At 37.1% G+C, this 19,767-nt stretch overlaps 1 protein-coding gene across 7 annotated transcripts in view; it reads right to left on the reverse strand.

Moving 5' to 3' along the window:
* TASP1 (taspase 1) overlaps window positions 1-19,767 on the reverse strand; it is a 79,227-nt gene that overhangs the window by 9,179 nt on the left and 50,281 nt on the right. For 5 of the 7 annotated variants that reach the window (XM_082047869.1, XM_082047867.1, XM_082047870.1 and 2 more), the window contains 3 exons: window positions 13,716-13,826; window positions 6,208-6,318; window positions 3,703-3,776 (listed from right to left, as the gene is read on the reverse strand). In XM_082047869.1, coding sequence (XP_081903995.1) covers window positions 3,703-3,776; window positions 6,208-6,318; window positions 13,716-13,826 — 296 coding nt within the window. Of the gene's footprint in view, window positions 1-3,702; window positions 3,777-6,207; window positions 6,319-10,632; window positions 10,810-11,875; window positions 11,990-13,715; window positions 13,827-19,767 lie in introns of those variants that run through there. The other 2 variants (XR_014183552.1, XM_082047871.1) reach the window with 2 other exon arrangements.

Raw genomic sequence — 19,767 nt, forward strand, 5'->3', positions numbered from 1 at the left:
GACTGGCAGCTTCTAAAATAGATATATCTATTTTTTTTTAAACTCATCACAACTGATGCTCCCAGGTGCCAGCCTGGATAAGTTATAGCAATAGGTAGTACAGGTTAGTTTCAAGACAGAGTCAAAGCTGTCCAGATAAAAAGTTTGTTTCCTTCCACATCCAATATGTGACAAACATGGGCACCGAGTGATTCTGGAACTGCTCGTGTCAAGAGGGATGACAGAAAACAAGGAAGAGTGAACCAGTGAGGATTTGCTTTGATCAGCTGCTTGTGGCAGTGATATAAGGGTTCAAGGGCATAAGAATCACGGGACGTCAACGAGATATCCACTGTCCAGGTAGTAAAGGTGACATTGCCAGGGATATCAGTGGTGGAGGAGCTGAAATACTCCCAGCCTTGAGAGAGAGTGAAAGGCAAGTAATTGGACACACAACCAGAGATGACTGTGTAAGTGATAAGGTATGAACTCAGTTCATCTGGCAAGTGTCCACAGTATTTTTAAAGTTACGATCACCCAAACCCTTTAAATGTTCGACCAGGCATTTTAAACCAGTGTTCAACAGGAAACAGTGACTTTCCCAGGAAACAGGTATTCCAAAAAAAAGACTGGACACCTTTCCAAAGAGTATGCTTTAAAATCAAATGACCACTAGTCACAGTGAGAAATCATTCCACAGCTCTTGCAGGCTCAGCCATTTTATACATTGGCATTCAGGCAGTTTAGTTTGGAGGTGAGTGGTCAGCTGCAGAACCCCATCTGTTCTACATCGGGAGGAAACAAACCCCAGTTGCAAGGAGACTTCCAAACCGGTACTTGGAGAGCTCACGGAGCTAAGAGCCAGAAGCACCAGCAGGTCAGGATGTCCACAGCACTTCAAGTCTCCGATTGCACTTTGCTGTCCCACTGTTCTTCTAAGGAGTTGCTGAGAGTTGGTTGAGTGTGTTTCCACCTCTTGACCACACCCAGGTCTGCAGGTGAGCTGGTATCTAGCTTACAAGTGTCTGTTTGCCTTAAAAGAAAGGCCTCCAATACCTCCACAATCTGGGGTTCAGAACCAGCATTTGCTAGGTCCTATTATTAAACGCATTAGCCTCCAATGCACAAAGAATCACTCTAAGATTATAGAGCAGGATCCTTTTTTCCTTAGTACGTACCCCTTGATATAATTACGATTCTAGTATTAGTCTAATTCATAACAGCAGACACTTAACCTTCTCACTTTCTGAAAGTCTTGCTACAAAAATATGTTTTCATGTTCATTCCATTGAACCAGCACAAAATCAGCCACTGTGACAACCCCTTGGTTTAAGAATAAAACTTGAGTCCTAGATTGATGAAAGAAATAAAAACTGAAGCTCTTTACCACCCTAGAACAACAGGAAAGCAAGATGTTTCCCTACAAGCTGCTGCCTGATCATTTCCCTATGGTACTCATAAACAAGTGATATTTTATACTTTTATGAATTCTTACACCATTATTCTTTCATGGCAAGTACTCAAAATTAATTGTACCAAAACAGTTACTCTATTAAAGAAAAGGGATTTTTTTTTTTTTTTTTTTTTTTACTTACAAGGCATTGTGTTCTATTTCAAGCCCAGTTTTCTGTCTATAACTCAGCCCTAGTTGTAGCAGAATAAAATTCCAGCTTTTATGACAGAAGACTTTTTTTGATCAATAGAAGTCAGCAGCAAAAGCATTTGTGGTTTTTCTCTGGAAAGCATTTGTGGCCACAGACTCAAAGAAGGAAGAAAGGGAGGGGGATTAACTCTTCAATGAAGGTCAAAAACATAATTTAAAAGTGAACCAAGAAGAGCAGCTGTGCCTGTCAGCGCAATCAAGATTACCAGCTGGAGAATTTACCAGCAGTATGAAAACAATGCACACCAGATGTCAAATGTTGCAACTGCGAGTAGGAAAACATCTCTGGGCATGGCACTGTCATGCTAGTGCTCATTACCAGACAGACTTCATATGTAGCATTTATTTATTAATTAGACAGACACTACTGGGAAGAAACAAGAGTGTTTCCTTAGAAACAGCTTTTGAGCATGCAGTATAAGCCAGAGGCAGGTGTGCACACTGTAATAATTTAACGTGCATTCTAATAATTCTCCTTATTTCACTATAAACACAATACGATGACTTTTAAACTAACTAGCAAATACTGGAATATTTGCAGCTGAGCTTATTTAGCTTCATTTAATTAAATCTGAGCTTTTAGCTTGAGTATGGATTATTTTCCAACAAATCTAAAATAAATATTAAGATAACAAATAAAACCACACCCCATTCCACGGATAATCAACTGGAAAGGACTCTACATAGGCCATGAAGTGAGTACTTCAATAACACCTCTACCAGCAGTTCCCTCACCAGCTGCTTTTTATTCCTCCTCCTTCTGGGGCATTCTTGTCTTTTTTTTTCCTATACATATTCATATACATATTCCTATACACATTTCCTATACATATTCACTCACATGCTCCTTTGTATTTATCTCCCAAATGAAATATGGGGGAGAAAGAAAAAAAAAAAAAAAAAAAGAAAAGAAAGGAGAGAGAAAGATATGGGGTTTGTATTCTCCTCCCGCATTGCTGATGACTAAATATTCTTCCCCAGCAGACCCACAAGCAGCCATTTCTGGTGAAAATCAAACAAATCCAGGCCCTCAAATTCTTTCCTTTTCTAGGCTTTAAAATTCATTCTCCTTTAAATTCTACCATCAAAATGCTGGATGTCTGTCTTGCTCTTATCTGCTGGTACAAGCTTCCTGGCTGTCATCTCCTCCTCAAATACATGCAAATATTCCAGTAAACACCCCCGCCTCCCCTAGTAGTTCAACCATAGTGGGAGCCTTCTTATTCTAGCTTTTCCCCCCACTTTTGTCACTTCCTTTAACTAGTTCTGACTGTTCATGCTTAATCTTGAATACCGACAGCTGTACATTTATAAATGTCTACAAATTATGATTGTTTTTCTCTGCTTGCAGCTTCTCCCATGTTCATCCTCATTGTCCAAACACCTCTCCTAAAATGTCCTATTGCTGCATCACAAAACCTGCCTTTTTCTCCTTTCAATGCTATATTCCTAAGGGTTAATCCCTACTATTTGACGTTAAGGATTTTTCCAGTTTTCACTGTTAAATGCAGTTTTAACATATTATTTCTCTCATTCCAGAAAAACAATAAATAATTAGATCCCAAGAAACTAAAAGAACCGTGGATGTTAATATTCAAATTGTCTACTATGGATGCTATTCTAGGAACTACCTCGAAGTTTGTTTTATATCCTCTTCCTTCTTCCTTGGTGCAAATGCTCTATCTGAAGGCAGACAAGCTCATATAAAAATACCGTACCACCCTAACTGGCCAGGGTAACTGAGTCAAACTGAAGTTACTCAAATACAATTACTGTCAGCAGAGGAAATGAAAATGTTCATGGCACCTTTTCCTGATATAATCTATATGTTAGCGCAGGTTTGTTAACTGCTGCAATTAAAATAAATGTGCAATCAACAGATATATTTAACTGCTTATGCACCCATTATTTCTTCTGTTCTCTTAATGATAGAAATTTCTTTTATATATATATATATATAAAAATATATATATATAAAAATATATATATATAATTATTTTGTATTTTCTTTAGCTTCTGCACTTGTTCTACTGTATTACAACCTATTCTTCATGGCTTACCTTAGCTTTGCCATCCTGTGCAGACATATATCCTACACACATGCTCTCGGTCGTATGGCTCCACAGAAATTCCACTAGAAAGGAAAATGCAACAAGTCACACACACACACACAAATCTATTGATTCCTATTCATCACATTCCTTTAATATGGTTGACGAAGGTCACAGCATGCTGGGTACGGTTATCCTTTGAACCATTTATCCTTGCATAGCAATTAACTCAGAGTAGAAGATCAAAGTTTAGACAATCCCGGCAAGACTGGGAGATTCTGACAGATACGTAGATATCATCATAAAAGAAAAATGAACTTCGTTTAGGTATGCGCTTTGCTCCCCCGTAATAGATTCACGACTGATACCACCAAAGGTTCGTCAAAAGCTTTCAGAGAGTGAAACATATTTAGTGCAATAGAACCGCATTTGATGAGGCCAACCCCTCCCTAACACCCTACAGGTTCAACTGGCAGGGAAAACATTCATTTTTTTGGAGACAAATTTAATCTTATCTTTTGGTAGTGAGAAGCTGGGCAGCAGTTCAGGCCAAACACCCTCAAAATATTATTTCTTTGCCTTTGGTAACTCTAGGCATATTCTTTTAAGTTTTTAATATTTTTTTCCTTCTATATTATCCACCAAAGGCAGCATGTGCTAGCAGAAAACATGGTAATTGCTGGCTATTACAAGACCTGGAATTACAATGGAAATCCTAAATTACATACTTATCTGAAGACATTGCACATCTTTTCAACTACCTAACACATCACTTTCTTGCAATTTGTTTCAGTAGTTACCAAAAAAATAAATTGCATTACCATGCAATAAAGACATGAGATTTCGTTACTCTGTAGAACAAATTCTTCAATATGACTTCTGTGGTACACAAACAATCTTGAGAATAAGCTGTGGTATGTGAATCTTATTTCAGTGAAAGAAAACCAAAAAATCAATGGACAAATAGTCTTTACTTATTATGTATGATGTATGGGGATTTTCTTTATTACTTTTTGAGGAAAAAACATATCAAATCTTCCTTAATAGAAAAATGTTTTCTTACATAAATGACAACTGAATAGAAATATTTCTGACTTGCAAACGTAAGAAACAAGAAAGCTAAGGTGATCTCATTTGTTCTTAGTTAAGGAAACTTGCATTTTCATTTTCTCAACTCCTTTTTAGGGATAGGATTTTTGTCATAGGAAGCTTTTCCACTAGATCAATAATGTCACAATTATTCCATTCTTAAATCTGAAAACTGAAAAATCAAACTTGCAATATTCTCTTATGTTTAGCAACCCATGCCCTGATTCTGGAGTCAGGATTAGACAGTCTTGAGTAAGATGATCGTCAAAGTCTATTTTATAGTCTACTTCTTCAAAAACACATGCTATTCAAATAATAACTCCAAAAATATAATATACAAAAGCTATTTCTAAAACCTTTTCCCACCCAAGCCTTCCAAAACTCCTTTGTTGTCCATCAGGATAATCTCAGAACCATCATCAGCACTTTAAGGATTCACCTCCCAAATCACCAGTTCTTTGTAACAGCAAAATAAACGTACATGAAACTCTTATGGATAAGATGAGATGTTGACCAAAAGCATAAAACACACAAACTACAACTGTTGACTAGAGAAACGCTAATGTTACTAAGTGGATTGAGCAAAATCACTTCTTAGAGTGAATGACTGGAGGGGGATACAATCAGACCCAAGTTGACCAACACAGACAAAAGAGTACATGATATTTAAAGAGTCTTGTAATGCGAACCAGCAAGGTGTAATCTGAGAACAAAACAGAAAGACAACATACAACTCATCCTGTGCAACTGTGATAGCTTGACCTTCATGTCCTGGAAGTCACTGAACAGACAGCAAGAAACACTGGCGTTTGTGTGGGTTAACCCATTGGTAAGAATATTAGTAATATATCTGCCAGCTCCCCTTAAGCACACGCTCTGCCTGCTGCTCCAGGCGGCTGTAGCTGGGCAGGCTCTGGGGACACCGTGTTAGGATTTAGTGGGACAAAAGCACTAATGAATTAAAACATAGGTGAGGTGACTTTCTAAACAATAGCCTACAGATTAAAAAGAGTTTCTAGGGGGAAAAAAAAAAAATCTAACGGCATTTTTAGTGTATCAACCACTAAGAAGCAGTGAACAGTCGTGTGTTATCTCTTGCTAAAAATGCAATCAGTTTTATGTGGAGTATACCCTCCCTTTCCACAAGCAACCATAATTTCTGTGCTGTAGTTTCAGAAGGAAATCTGAATCACAATGCTGATCAGAAATAAGTCAGGAAAAAAATGCTCTTTTCTGCAGTTTTAGAGAACAAGGCTAATACTACTATTGCATTTTCTAGAGTTCTGTCATCTCAGACAATTTCAATTCCTTTTTGTTTTCTCTGTGGCCTCTGAACAATGGGAACCATGCGCACATGCATATTTCATCTCTCACCTGGAGTTAGCACCTAGCTAAATGAAGTAAAAATGAAGGAGAACTTCGTACCTAGTAAAGTTGGCTTTTCCTGTGACGATTCAGGCTCTGCTGAACACCTGCAAGACCGAAGAACTATCACACCTCCAAGAACTCCATCTTCATTGGCAAGAAAAGGGGAACCTAGGAAAAATCATGGGGAAGAATTATTTGCAATAGGAGCAGTTTCTTGTGTGATTGTCTTATTTCACTTTCCTGCCTTCCCCCTTTGATCTTGTCACTAAACATTGAGAAGACTGTCAGGTCAACCAGGGCTTTTACAAAAGAAAAAGGAAGAATAGCTACATGGAATAAAAACAATACTGGAAACTGTATCTGTGAGTACAAAACCATTTGTTCTCGGATCAAGGAAGATATAATAATGAAAAACAGAGTTTCAAGTTGAAAAAAACCCCTCATGTCTCAATATTTACTTCTTTCTGTACTATAATTAATATAAAGATGGCCACATATGAAAAAAATCAAGCAAATTTGGGTCACTTCTACAGTTTATTCATTTTTCCCAATTTAAAGCACTTTGTACAGAGACATCATCAAACTGCTATAGACTGTCTTCCTTGCTGTTTTATGAATATTAGCAGAAAAGCCAAAACACATCCTACTTTTTAAAGTGGCTTTTCTGTTCTTAATTTGAGACATATGATATAAAACATCTTCTATCAGAAGCTGGAAAAGTTTTAAAGTTAGCTGAATCAAGTATTCTTTCTCTGGTTTGTAATTTGAAATGAGATTCCTATAGTTTTAAATCTGGAAACAATGCTATGATTTACATACGACTTAAAATGTCTTCAGCCACAAAATTAACCAAGTTCTTGCACTTGAGCCCAAACAGACCCCAGTCACACATTTGCAATAAACTGTGATTTGAAGCTGAACATACAATTGCAACACACATTTTATATATCCCTTTTCAATTATTTTCTTTTAAATCAATTAGTATTCTATGTCTAGTGTACAGACACTGTAAAAGGCTTTGCTGACCACAAGGACTTTAGAGCAGATTTACTCAGCCTCCTTCAATCTGCCCATAGCTATTTGTGTGTTTAGAATTATTCCTTTAATGTAAATAATACAACAACAACGGACAAGAACCAACTTCAAGCCTCACTGTAAGGAAAACTAAAAGCTTTACCATGTTCTCTCTAGACATAAGAGCAGCTACGTTCAAAAGCGATACAAGGTGGTCATTGGAACAAAAGTCCATATTGCAGAAAAATGATAAATGTGGTAAGCTTAATGAACAGTAATACCTTATTTAATCTAAACTAAACAGATATTACCTTTAAAGAGCCAGTTGCTCTGTACAAGAACTATAACTAGGTCCCAGTTACACCTCCTGTATTAGTCCTTGACTGCAACCAAATCCCTGCAAACCATGAATCCTGCCAATCATAACACAATAGATAACAACAGAGTAAAATCTGTTTGCTTAAAACAGAAATGCAAGGCTTGGGAAATGGCAAAGAGCTCTACCATCCAAATCAAAATTTTCTACTCCATACTTTCTGAGATTTTAAGTATGTCTTATACTTTCATTACATTAACCAAACGCTGGTTAAGTATTTGGTATGACTTCTGCAAGCAAATGAACAAAAAGAGTGGGAACATACATCATTTGGTCTTCAGAAACTCAGGTAATTCAAAGACCACGTCTTAACCTGAACTTGGTCTGCAGACCTAAACCTATACTCAGCTGCAGAAATTGTTCGGTCTATAAGACATGCTGCGGTGAAAAGTCACCGCAAACAGACAGAATAGTTCAGGTTGGATTGTTATGTTGTTCTTTGGTTTGTTTTCCATTTGCTTGGTGGTAGTTTTTGTTTGGAGTTTTTGTTTGTTGGGGGTTTTGTTCATTTTTTTTTTTAAACAAGCAGCCTTTCTCCTCTATCAAGGCCTAAACAGTATTTAAATTAAGCCATCAAGAAAAAAAAAAAGAGAGCAGACTTCCGTAAAAAATAACAATATAGGTAATGGCATTTTTTCACATAACATTATATTTAATTAGTATTTAAACAGGAAGAGAAAAGGCGCAACTGAGGCACAGTCATGTATGTTAAAGTCATAGTGGTTTCTCATTAGAAGGAAAAAGTAATCTGGCTCCCACACTCCTACATCATTTTGCTCTCTCTGTACCCTAAAGAATGACAGATCTTGCTGTACAGTTAGAAATTCAGTAAAAATAGAACAAAATATGCCTACTAGTATAAAAAAATATACTGTAACAAAATAAAATTGCTAGTCAAAGCTTTGATCTAATAGATTGCTAATGACAAAACTACAAAAACCTGGAGATTTTAATAATATTTTAAGTCTCATGAAACCCATCGTTCCTTCCCAGTCACATTGGTGTAACACTGAAGAATTTGGCATGAAAAGATCCAAATCAAAACTTCAACTCCAGCATTAACTAATAATGTTAGCACTGTCTGGTCACACCAGAAAGAAGCAGCAGGAAAAACCAACCTCTTTCAATAGTTGTGGTTTAATCCTCACCTCCCCTAGTCACAAAACTGCATTTACAAAACACATTTCTCTCCTTCAAAGCTCAACTATTCTGTTATTGCTGTCTGACATATAGAAAGCATTAGCGGCTTTTGTTTATATATTTTGTATCTGCAGCAATGGTCTCTTAAAAATAAGCAACTAGGTCTTCATAGCAGCCCCACATTCACTGATCCCATCACATTCTGCAAGAACAAGCACAACTGAACACCAAGACCCAGGTCCAGGCTCAGAGCAGGGACAGAGCACATGGATTTAACCAAGTGTTAAAGCAAATCATGGCCTCAACATTCAGTCTTGCTCTGGAGGAGCTACAGTGATGAGCAAAGAACATTTTATTTCTTCTATGTACACTAAACTACTCCCATGATGAAGGTCACCTGCTCCAAGGCAAGCGATCAAGTTGCTAATTTCTGATCCCCTTCTCCCATTTGTAGCTACCGACAGATCCAGCCTAACACAGATTCAAGAGTAAACTGTAAAAAGAAGTGTTTTGTTTACACTTGCCCAGCCGAAGCGCTAACCAGCTGTTCATCAGATGTTTTACATTCATACTTTTCCACAGCAGAGGAACCATCACCAGCTTGATAGTTTACATTAGATTTCAAAGCCTTCAGAACTTTGGGCTGAACGGGGTGTAATCAAAGTGCTTTAGCATCCCTCAGTTTTAACGGAGTGCAGCTAAACAGCTCTAAATCTCGCCATGCTGTAATGTGAGTGAAATCCAGATTCTTTCAGGTCAATAATCTATAGATCACCTACCCCACTGGACTTCATCCAGCTTGTGTACAGAATGTGTTTAAAGTGAAGCTGTTTACCACTCTGCTTCTGCTGTGTATTCCACTAAACTTCAAGCTTACAATTTAAACAAACATTAGAGGAATATATAAGCACTAAATGAAGCCTGCTTTTAATTTCGTGCACCATTATTTGTTAAATGTTTAAGTGCAAGCTGTCTGAAAGCAGAAATCTTCATATTTTATGATAAGTAAGTAATTTAAAACATCTCTTTAGAATTTTTAAAGAACCTACAAGGAAATGCACCTGTACTTTCAAACTTTACAGGTAAAATTTTAAGAAATTAAATAACTGAGGATACCGCTGTCCAATAAATTCCCAATGCTTTTGGGAGAAGCACAGTCAGGACCAAGACAAACCCTCGTGTAATATCACCATGTTGTATTAATATTAGTTTTTTAGCTGGTTTTATTGTACAGGTAATGCATATAATTTAACATTCAAGCCTGTCTGCCGTACAACACAAATACAAACTTGTGAAATTCTAAACTTGCAGTGGATAAAATAGATTATATGAAACTTCAGGATCACTTCATTCTCTTCTCAAATCTTTTCCTTTGTGTCACGGAGAAGACATCTCAATGCTCTCATAGCGTGCTTCCTCCACTATAAAACCACAAAGGACACTACAAAGCATATTCTGTGATTCCCAACTGCCCAAACTCCTGCTCCTAAGAGAGGTATTTGACACAACATTTCTGAAAGAGAAACTGTCAGCGTCATCCTTCTGCTGTTACCTTTCTGCAGACATTGCTCATTTGTGAATTGAAGCACAACTTGAAAACAGACAAACATATTTCTGCTAAGGAAAGAACAAATAATAGATTCCATCTATGTTTTTCAGCTCATTATTTTCTAATACATTATAAAAAGCTTTAAAGTCCAATTCATAACATTGCCATTGATAAAAGCCCAGATTTCCCGCCAGTGAGATGACACAAACATTTAGTCTACATTCCGCAAACTTGGCCACATTTGAAAGGAATGATGAGTAACAAAATCCTCTGTTCTTCTGTTTGGAAGGTATTTGTGTTTACAGAACATCATTCTTCGACCGCATACCAACACTAGCGCTCTTCAACTAATGATATCAAGCCCGCTCAATTTACAAAAAAATCTAAATTTAATTTCTCTCACCTCCAATTCAACCATCAATTGTGCATTATCCATAGTGAGCTGGCTCTGAGAAAGGACGAGAGAAGCACATCTGCCATTAGTTTGCTCATCACCTGCTGTTTAAACAGCACTCACTGTTTAAGCCAGGCATTCCCTAGCTGGAAGGATTCCCAGGGCTCTGCGGAGACTCGGAAAGTTCTGTAAACAGGAAGCACCAAACTGATGGCAACTGCCAAAAGCAGCTGTTCATCCCTCCAACACAAGTAACGCACATTGACTTCTGATAAAACGTTCTAGCTCTGCTTTGTTAAAGCTGTTCTTTTTTTTTTTTTCTGGCTTCAGTCCATTATAATTCTGGCAAAAGTTTGACATGACCACAAAATACGGCTTTTAGAAAGAGTAGTAAGGACAGAAGCCATGCTATTAAAACAGGCTAATAGCCAACTTGCTATCTTCTTGTTTCACACTGGTAAGAAATCCTGTATTGTACCATATATCCTGAGATATCAACTAGTGCATCAGGATCTATGAAAATTCAGAGGAAAAAGCTATTTAGTATAAGCCTAATGTTAAGTGTAATGCCTTTTTTTAAACTGTTGCACTATATTGGCAAGACAACTTTCCTGTTCCATCTTCAGAATTGCCAAGATGTTGGTCTCTTCTCCCAAGTAGCAAGTGATAGGATGAGAGGAAATGGCCTCAAGCTGCACCAGGGGAGGTTTAGATTGGATATTAGGAAAAAATTCTTCACGGAAAGGGTTGTCAGGCACTGGAACAGGCTGCCCAGGGAAGTGGTGGAGTCACCATCCCTGGAGGAGTTTAAAAGGCGTGTAGACGAGGTTCTTAGGGACATGGTTTAGTGCCAGAGTTAGGTTATGGTTGGACTCAACGATCCTGAGGGTCTCTTCCAACCAAAATGATTCTATGATTTGAAGATCCCCCCAAATTACACTACTGGCTACAAACTTAATACTATGTCACATGTGAACAGCAAGATGTATCTGGATTTGAGGTTTCCCTCAATCAGTCTTCATGACAGCAAACTAGCTTTCATGCTTTCTCATCAAAACACGGAATCCAAGCGTTTCACCTACACTAAAAAGGTGGCTGTATCTTTGTTGTTTCACACACCAGCACTTTCTGATAGCACAACTAAGGTAATACACATACCTGCTGCTAGGCAACAAAAACTAATTAGAACATGAAACTTTAAAAAGGAATTTTAAAGCACTTTTTTTTCAAATTTTCCTGTCATGAAAAGTATTAATTTGATACTATAATTCTTTTCACTTTCCCTTGTTCTGTTGGTTTTAGTGTGTCTTCCCAAGGCAATCTGACATCACACTGTTAGTCTGGTATCTCTGCAGCTTCTCTTTCTCTGCAATTGATAGTTACAGGTAAAACAAAAACCTTAGCAACATTCAATATGTTCTTAAGTCCCACATAAACGTTTACACATTTTCTGTGAAGAATTCAATATATATATAATTTGACAGTCAGTTGACATTTAAAATAAAAGCATTTGCTGTGCCAACTGATGGCAAAATATATTTGGGCCAAACAGCAATACTTACCAAAAAGAAAACCCAGAAAACTCAAATCATCTTAAAGGAGGTATCTCAACTAAAAAGTTTCTGAATTTTCGGACTTTTATCGGGCAGTTTTTATGAATTACTTTGGCAGTAGCTTTCCATTTTGTGTTTGTACATGTGCTAACATGAAATTGCATGAGGATATGTACAATTTGTGCTTGCTTCTAGTACTCCTACCACAAACAGCAGAAGAAATGCTAAGAGCGTGGATTAAAGATCTGACTTTACTAAAGTTAGGTCACTTCCATACAACAGAGTAGTGTTACAAATTAGCGAAGCTATAATATCACAAGCATCCTTCCTAAAGGCTTCTCTTAGGTAAATAAATCCCTAATTTTGTGCCACTATGCACTGGAACAACTGATTAAATACAAAAAGTCATATTTGTGCTTCTTGCATGATAACCTCTTTGGGGAACACACCGGATTACTTTGTTCTGCATTCTTACAGCACCTGGAAATGGGTACAATACAGCAGCAGATTATCAAGTGCAGCCTTCCAGTGTGAAGGTGACTTGACTTCCCCTCAAACAGTCAAATGTAATGTTGTCAGAAGCAGAGTTTAATATAGATTCAACATTCTAAACACAAATAAAGAAATGGCAACACACTGCTTGCCAGGACCAAGGGCAACAGTTCTTGGGTCCCAAAAAGGAATGCTTATCTTCCTCTTTCAGTTCTAATTAAAACACCATAAAAATGAACTCTTGTAACACAGTGTACAGTAAGTGTTACGTTGCTCACAATAAATTTTTAAGGCTAAAATTGTCTGCAAATTCTAAACGTTCAAAAATTGTAAGGGCTATAAAGACAATGCAAGTCAACATATCTGTCGGAAGCCTCACTGGAATCTACGCTCTCTTCAAATGTTCAAGCTTATACAGTTGTTTCCTAATTCCACATTCATATCTTGGTTATGGCTTCAAGAAAGAAAACAAGATCTATATTCACAAGAAATTAAACGGATATAAGTAGTCATGTGTAATCCTCTCAAATCAAGGAAAAAAATGGGTTTAACTTACAATAGTCTTGAATGAAGTCTACTTCATATTTCAGTAAATTAATTTCATCATGTAAATAGCAAACCAGAATCTGTCTGTCCAAAGCATTTAATTAAAACACGCAGTGGTTTTGAGGGCTATTATATTTAAAAGGGTTAACATGATTAATAATTTTTATTAATACTCCTAAATCACCAACTTGAAAAATATGCAATTCTACACCAGAGCCAGTGATTCAGGCAGGAAATTATTTCTTCAAGCCTCTCTGGGTAGTCTATGACTCACATAACAATTGAGATCTTTCCAAGGATTTTCTGTGAGACTTCCTAAAATATTCTTCTGTAGTTCGATTTAACATTTTTAGATGTAACACGACACTAACTTTGAAGCCAACTGCAACATAAGGCTACAACAGAAATCACAAAAATAAGTCTCTTACCTTTATTTAATAGGGTTAATTGCACTTTAAATGATGTTACACAATGCTTAGGCAACTAGCACCATATACTTACCAATAAACTTGTTTTGCATAGTCTCTAGGAGAGCTTGGTGGGCATCTTCCGTTTGCAAAGCACATGAACATTCTCTGGCCAGTATGGTTCGGACAAGGTGCTCTCCACAACCTAAAGAAACATTAAGATTTGGAATAGTCAAAATATAGATATCACTGTGAAGAAACTCTGTCATTATTTTACATCTCCACAGCCAAAATGGGGAAAAAAAAAAGCATGACAGGTGTCTGCCATATTTTTAAAATTTTTATTTTTTAAAGATTGTGACACTGCGTCACATGAAAATTGAAGATGTCAGCAGTTTTTCCTCACAACTTTCCTGCACGAAGTCGTAAACCAAAAAAGGTTAAGTACAGAAAGAAGGAACAGAAATACTGAGAAGGAACTCAGAGTGTCTCTGACTCGTCATCTTAATCCAGATCCTCCAATTCTCTCCCAAATAATCCACTTACTAATCATTCTCACAGGAATGATCTTGGATGCAACTCTCTTGAAGCCAAAAACATTATTAGTAAATGCCACAGTAACTCCTTTGCATGACTCAATCTTCTATTTAGTCCATCTGATTTAACCTTTTGTCAATGAAGAACACATGAATTCATCTATGCTTTTTGACAGGGTGGCTGCTCATTGGACTCCTAATAAAAATTCTTGTAATTTTTAAAGGTTTGTCTTTAAGAAACAACAAAGCTCCAGCAAACAACCACTTATTGCCTCTGTGCTTTCTGTAATTATACCCCGAAACCATTAGTGCTACTTTTGCTCTGTAGGAACACTTTTTCTCCCGCACTCTATTCCTGTAATGTGGTTTGGGACGTACAGTTGTGGTCAAATGATACAGTGCATGTTTAATGTCAAAGTTTTCTTGGACAGGAAAACACATTGGTGATACCTATATATATATATACATATACATACAAAAGTCATCATACTACTATGCCTCCCATCTGTTGACGTTCTTCCTCAATGGCATTGAAGCAGATGAAGCAGCTAGAAGAGGCCTAACCAAGCACCAGTTAAACTGAAATGTGTTATCCAGTTAGGAAAAAAGGAAAACCACAGCTAACCAATTCAACAGCTGATTTTAATGATCTAAATCATCTGACAATTATTTTAATTATCTAAGTGACTACAGTTTGATCAGACATACATCAGGGTCTAAAACTGCATTAGACACCAGAATATATATAGAGAGAGGTCAAATATAGTCAGTTCCCTATTATCTATATGTATTTCTAGCGAATTTCTCATTAACCAAGACAACATGCAAGCACTGTGCTGGCTTCCATACAAAAATCAGCTATAATCCAGTTATTATTATTATCCTTAGAAGCTCAGGTGCAGAACTACACAAGTAAACACACCTATGTAGCTTCCAAAGACAATTTCTGGCTGGAAATGATCTATTAACAGCTGCTTTCACATGGCAGAGAGCTGGAGCTGGTATAAGACATCAGACCTAAGCTGGTTTCAGCCAAAGGCAGCTCAGCCTCCATGGCCAACATTCACTTCACTAACAAGGTCGGAACAGAGAGAACTGAGTGACTCTGGCTGCAGCCAGCCTAGATCTGGCAGAAAGAAAGAACTAATAAGTAAACCCAACCCAAAGTGGCTCCAGCGCAGCCTGCTGAGCGTCTCATCGCTCTGCTTCCCAATGTGCTGAGTTTCGGCTTGGGCACAACATCTCACAGAGCGGATTCTTGTTCTTGCCACCACTTTTCAGCCCTAATTAACATGGCAACCAAGAATCTCTCTGCTTACTTGTCACAGAATTACATCCTTCCCCTAAAAGGCAAAGTGAGTCCACAAACACTGTTTTTCAAAGGCTGCTATTAGATAAAAAAAGAAGACACTTCACCCCTCATTTCCAACATTAAACAAACTGTAAAAAACCCCTATGGAGCATTATGTATGTGTTAAATGTCAGAGAATAACGCCAGGGAACAGATTGCAGAAGAACTGTGTACACGTGTCCTGCAATCTTGGTATCTTCGATCATCAAAATTACACATTAGTCTTGAGTTATGTATTCCAGGCAGTGTTTCCTGATTAATACGATTCAGTTAAACTGAATTGTTCAAATTGAGGTACTTTGGTGTTGAATCAACATGTAATTGGCACACCAGAGAGACAAAAAATTCTTCGTAAAGCAAACAGATTGAGTAAAAAGCAGTTATAAATTTAGAGCATGGAAACCCAAGGAAAACAAACTTCTGTAATAGCTGAAAATGAAGGAGCTGAAATACAAATGCACAGCAAAAGGAGACAGTTCTTGAGAGCACAAGCAGAAAATGTGTTTATTGAAACTGTCAAGCTCTCAAGTTATTGAGAGCAGTGTCCTGGTTAGGATATTATCTTCAAGAGGCTCACAGCTCAACAGCTGCTTACAGGAGGATCTATCTGTTGGTTGCCTCATTATTTCCATGCTTTTGACCACAATAGAACTGAGAGTTATCTAAATTCAGGATAAAGTAATGTATAAAGAATATGCAAAAACTGCAAAACGCATTTTACCCATAGACCATAACACGGCTATCACTTTTTTTTAAACTAAGAAAACATATTCCTTATGGAGTTTTGCTGTGAAGAATCAAACTAAATAAGCAGATGCTCCAGCAAAAACTTAGCAAGTTGATCTTTTTTTCTCTTGAAAAGAATCTGTTAACAGCTTTCAATATAATATTTATACCCTATATGAGGTAAGAAGCATGGGACTTAGAATGTGAATCAAGCAAATGAGACACAAAAATCAGAGTGAGCTTACGCATCTCCTATGCATCTAGTAATAAAAACAGATGTTACTACTTCACAATTTTTAAGTAATTCCTAAATTAGCATCAAAAAGACAATAGCCATTTTTTAGCATGATGTATAATGTTATTTTCCCCTAGGAGAATTATTTTATTGAAGAGTTCCCATAACATCAAGTCTACTACAAAAAAAAGAGAGAGAGAAAACTTAATACGGGTTAAGAACAGCTGCAGCCCGCTGATGTGATCCAGGATCAACCACAAGGAAAGCAGCCTTGCAATTCTACTAACACATCACACATCTCTACATCCCCACAGACAAAGTCATTTCTTTTTGTCATATTTATGTCAACCTATAAGGCAGCAAACTTACAGACTGCTGCTGGCAGTGTATGTAAAAATCTTTCAACACATCACATGCCAGCAATCTGCAGGGACAGATAACTAAGGAAAATAATCCCCCCATCTTGAAAAGAAAAATTTGTTACTGCAGTTTTTGATGTAGGAGCATCTATTTTTGAACAAGAAAAAGAACTAAGCAGTGTTTCACATACTTTGACCAGATAAAGGCTGAGAAAAATAACTACCCTAATTATTCCAATAGATCTGCCTTTCCTATCATTTCAAGTTAGAACCAAATACTACAGTGTGAACTGTCTTGCAGGTTTAGCAGACCTATATGTCTTTATAGTCTCAAACTGGGAAACACTGTAGATTATACTATGGCTAGACACAAAATAAATGTTTATAGAATTACAGTAATGAAAACCTAATTTATAACTTACAATATAAAGTTGCGGGTTCAAACTTATAGTTCCATTCACTTGTAATGTAACCACCAGCATTAGCCAACTGCTGCAAAACTTTCATTAACATGACTCGAGATAGCAACTACAGTTGAAACTACCTTAATACACTTCCAAACCATGCACATAAACTGATGGAAATGTAAATCTGGTTCATTGGCATAACTATCTCACATTATACTGCATTTAACTGTATGCATTGTTATATTTTGCTGTTTGTCATCAAATAATACTGAAACCAAACCATCAGGGACTCCTAGGAAGAATTTTTCAATTCTACATTGAAGTCTCAAATGCACTTGTTTCAGAAACTTTCCTGCAAGCAGAGTTTACATCATTTTATTATCCTTTCCCAGATAGGACAACTTCTTCAGTAACCTGAAGCTCATTACACCTCAAAGACAAACACTTTGCAGTGACAGACCAAAGCTTTCGTAAGTCTTCACACACAAGCGACTCAAATGGAGACAACTGTCTGGAAAAATGTACTGGGTTCAGTTAGTGCATTTTACTGAAATAACTTTAATATAATAAGAAAATTCTTTTTCTAGTATTGTGCAAACATGTTGCATGCTCATAACCCAGCTGCTGACAAACTACTGCAGTCCATGCTTGTAGAAGTAAGTACAATTAGTTGCTCTTCTCTAGGATCACTACCGGTGAAGTAAGCAATGTTTATACAGAAAACATGTAGTCTGGTTTGACAGAGAAATAAATACATACATATATGCAAAGACACATATTTTCATGCAAGTTTCTAGCCTCCTAGATTAAGGGGAAAGAAGTTTAAAAAAACCAGATTCCTAAAGGCTCCAGAGGTCTATGGCAGCAACAGGCTCCTATGACAAGGGAAGCAAAGGAGGATAAGGCTCGACAGTCATAACATCTATTTTACACTTAAATCAACACACTTAGCAAGAAGCAGAATAAAATAAAGAAACAACACACACACAAAAAGCCCACACATAAAAACAACAAATGCAACAACAAACAAACAAACAAACCTCACCCCAAAAAACACCAACTTATCTTCAACCAGAAGCTTCTAACCCTGAGAACTTGGAGATCAAACAGAAAACCCCTGATGATCATAGAGAACTGATTTTCAGAGACAGTTGGAAAAAAGGATCACACCACAGTACAGCTTCTACTGCAGTGTTTCTTTCAAAGTGCAAAGCTGACCAACAGTGGAATATGACTTCCCTCTTCTGTAGGTATTTAAATGTGTAATTAATTTCTGGGAATAAGAAGCACTTCTCCTATTCAGACACCCCTCATCGATTCCTGCAAGATCCCCACAAGAACAATCTGGGAATCTACAGCTTCTTTTTTTTTTTCATAGTCTCTTTTTCTTCTCTTATCCCATTATAACTTCGCAGTTATGTATGTATCAATAGCCCTCGAGTTACTATTTAAGCCAAAAATAGTACAGAAAAGCAAAAACCCCCAGCAGGTTTTGGGGTTTTTTTGAGCTTTAAGCACAGTAAGATGGTCATTCCTGCACTCCATGCTCCAGATATTGCTGTCAATCAGATCAGGAAAACCACGAGTACCTGTTATGTTGTACAGTGCTGTGAAAGTGAGATACATAAGAGATAGGAACTGATCATGGAAACCTGTTACTATCCTGACAAACGATAATTTTTCCACTGTCATTCACAATTCCAGTAGTGGGCAGATATTCTAAAAAGCAACCCTTCGGTACCTAAATATCAATATATGTACAAGACGAGAAATGTATCGGGGCTGCATACCTTAGCAGGCATAAATGCAAACTGTACACCCATTTAAAGATTCAATGATTTTTTTTGTTGTTATAGTCCATAAAGTTAAACAATTTCAGTGTTTGCTGCATATACTTGATCATATTAGTACTGAACAAAGCCCAGCAAAGGCCCACAAGCCACCAGCCATTATGCTGTAGAGCCAGGCCCTGTCTTCGCATTCCACATACTGCTAAGCGCTGTGTGCTTATAGTGGTTTTTAAGCTCTATTTTTGACTGTTTTGTTCCATTTAGCTTGTCAGTAAATGAAAGCAATGAAATTCAGCAGCATAGGTAGGTACCAGGCAGGTACATAATGCAGCACAGCAGCTGCAGAGACAATCCAGATGCTCTTTGGGAAAGTGTCAGCTGCTGAACTAGGAAACCAGGCAAGTCAGTGACATGAAAACTAGAGCTTAACATTTTTTATTTTTCCTACCAAATTGATCCTTAATAGTTCATAGTTCTATTGTGTAGTCATTTACTAGTTAGCCTACACAAGACTTTTGCAACAACCAAGTTAAGAGTTGGTTTGATTGGTTTGGTGTTTTTGTTTTGTTAGATTGTTAACATCTTTGATTTTCAGCTATTACATTAGACACTATTTTACACTACATACTATTTTGAAGAAAAGGCAAGAAACCTGTGCTATAATATTTACATTTTAACCCAGCCTTCTGTACGAAACAGTAACTAATAGTCTACTTAATTCATAGGTTATACAAACCTTAAC

Source organism: Streptopelia decaocto, assembly GCF_964273445.1.
Source record: "Streptopelia decaocto genome assembly, chromosome: 3".
In the NCBI taxonomy this organism is placed as follows: Eukaryota; Metazoa; Chordata; class Aves; order Columbiformes; family Columbidae; genus Streptopelia; species Streptopelia decaocto.